This window comes from Palaemon carinicauda, chromosome 28, assembly GCF_036898095.1.
Source record: "Palaemon carinicauda isolate YSFRI2023 chromosome 28, ASM3689809v2, whole genome shotgun sequence".
In the NCBI taxonomy this organism is placed as follows: domain Eukaryota; kingdom Metazoa; phylum Arthropoda; class Malacostraca; order Decapoda; family Palaemonidae; genus Palaemon; species Palaemon carinicauda.
Genome location: NC_090752.1, coordinates 10,768,773 through 10,771,272, shown reverse-complemented (window position 1 = coordinate 10,771,272; position 2,500 = coordinate 10,768,773). Strand labels below are relative to the sequence as shown.

General features: G+C 34.8%; 1 protein-coding gene across 1 annotated transcript in view; it reads left to right on the top strand.

Moving 5' to 3' along the window:
* The window catches only part of LOC137621456 (insulin gene enhancer protein ISL-1-like), a 56,935-nt gene that overhangs the window by 25,989 nt on the left and 28,446 nt on the right, over positions 1–2,500 (top strand). The window contains 1 exon segment of the mRNA XM_068351775.1: positions 1,710–1,808. Coding sequence (XP_068207876.1) covers positions 1,710–1,808 — 99 coding nt within the window.

The window sequence follows — 2,500 nt, the reverse complement described above, 5'->3', positions numbered from 1 at the left end:
ATATATATATATATTTACTTTTTCATCTAATAATAGTTTCATACATCCAGTAAAACAACGTGTTTTCCCCAATTCTCATATCATTTCCCAAACCATCCTCCCCCGTTATCCACCACAAATAAAGCTTCATAAACTGATTCCCCTACTGCCGCTACCTCAGCGGTCACCAAGACGACCGGAAGAAACAGCAGGGCCTACCGGAACTGTGTCACAATATCTCGCCATTCATTCCTATTTATCATAATTTTCATGATAATAAAATAAACAATTTCACAACCATACAACCACCACCACATCCTTTACTTCTACTACTATTTCTACTAAACTAATACTTCGTCAGCCTTTAGTAATAATAGTACTCTTGTTTACGTTGTAAATAAGAATAATGTGAATAATAACAAGCGAGAAGCCAACGCCCCTTAATCTTACATAAACAAAAGCCGGGACTGAAATTATAAATAAACATTTGAGTTCAATCAACGTCGGGACTAAAAAATTCGTTCCGGAAAGATCCGATTAAATATTCAAATATGAATAAATAAATAACCCCATTAATCCCCCTCTTAAGTGGTATTATTCATTATTCAATTTTATTATTCATTTCATCATCTATAATTCCAAAAAACGATAAAATGCAATTGAGTCCGATTGGTCGGAATTTTGATTTCATAGATATACGGAGGGAAGAGAAAAAATTCATTTTAATGTCTGCAAAGAAATTGAATTTTTATGCGCAGGCCGTTCCCCCTTCGACTCAGCGTTTCTAAAAATGAAGAGTAAAGAAATTTCTACTTTTTCCTGAAGGTTTGTAAAAGTTTTATTTCACTATTTCGCTTACTTTTGGATTTCTGGTAAATACTAAAGAAGTTTCCGTAAATGTTTAATTCTTATTGGTTCTTTTACACACACATACGCATGTGTATATATATATATATATATATATATATATATATATATATATATATATATATATATATATATATATCCCCGTGAAAAGCAAAGCTGTACTAACCAGATCCATCCATACTAGGTTGGTTTATTGTGAACGATGAAACCAGAATCTCCCACCATCACCAGCCAGCAGTGGCCACTGTGGTGGTGAAAATGGTCAAACCCCTGCCATGATTAAGGACATGTCTTGGGCATTTGTCCTACACACACACACACACATATATATATATATATATATATATATATATATATATATATACATATATATATATGTATATATATATATATATATATATATATATATATATACACATACACACACACACACACACAACAATGTATCCTTTTCCTCCCGATGGGTGTAACCCCAATTGTTATCCTTAAGATTTTCAACAAATCTATATGGGATGAGGTTGCTAACTCAACGCCCTCTCTCGTGGACGTCTGCCTTTTCGTGCTGACCACCCTTCCAAGTACTGACCCGACCCAAAATGGTTTGTCTTCGGTGATGAACGGCTGCGGTATATTAAGCATACGCTTGTTCGCGTATTAGCGTATAATCAATACTCATAATGACTTCACTTACTAACACCAAGTTAGATGTACTTAACACTACGAATTTATAAAGTATGTGAATGTTTGTGTGTGAGAGGGGAAAAGAGAGGGACTTAGTGTATGTGTATGTGTTTGTGTATGTGTACGTATGTGTATGGAATGACTTACAATAGCCCTCATGCTATTTTCTCTGTTTATTACAGATTGTTTGGAGCCAAATGTGATAAATGCGGACGCATGTTCGAAAAGACCGACCTCGTCATGAGAGCGCGAACCAAAATATACCATCTGGATTGTTTCAGGTGAGTCCTGAGGTATACAGTTATCAGTGGTTAAGTTAGCTAAAGTGTTAGGTCCTGAGGTATACAGTTATCAGTGGTTAAGTTAGCTAAAGTGTTAGGTCCTGAGGTATACAGTTATCAGTGGTTAAGTTAGCTAAAGTGTTAGGTCCTGAGGTATACAGTTATCAGTGGTTAAGTTAGCTAAAGTGTTAGGTCCTGAGGTATACAGTTATCAGTGGTTAAGTTAGCTAAAGTGTTAAGTCCTGAGGTATACAGTTATCAGTGGTTAAGTTAGCTAAAGTGTTAAGTCCTGAGGTATCAAGTTATCAATGGTTATCTTAGGAAAATTATTAAGTTCTGAGGTATAATGTTATCAGTGGTAAAGTTAGAAAAAGTATAAAGTGCTGAAGTATAAAGTTATCAGTAGTTAAGTTAGCTAAAGTGTTAAGTCCTGAGGTATAAGGTTATCAGTGGTTGAGGTAGCTAAAGTATTAAGTTCAAAGGTATAAAACTATCAGTGGTTAAGTTGTAAAGTCCTGAGGCATAGAGTTATCAGTGGTTAACTAAAGAGTAAAGTCCTCGGGTATAAAGCTATCAGTGGTTAAGCTAGCTAAAGTATTAAGTTCAAAGGTATAAAACTATCAGTGGTTAAGTTGTAAAGTCCTGAGGCATAGAGTTATCAGTGGTTAAGTTAACTAAAGAGTAAAGTCCTC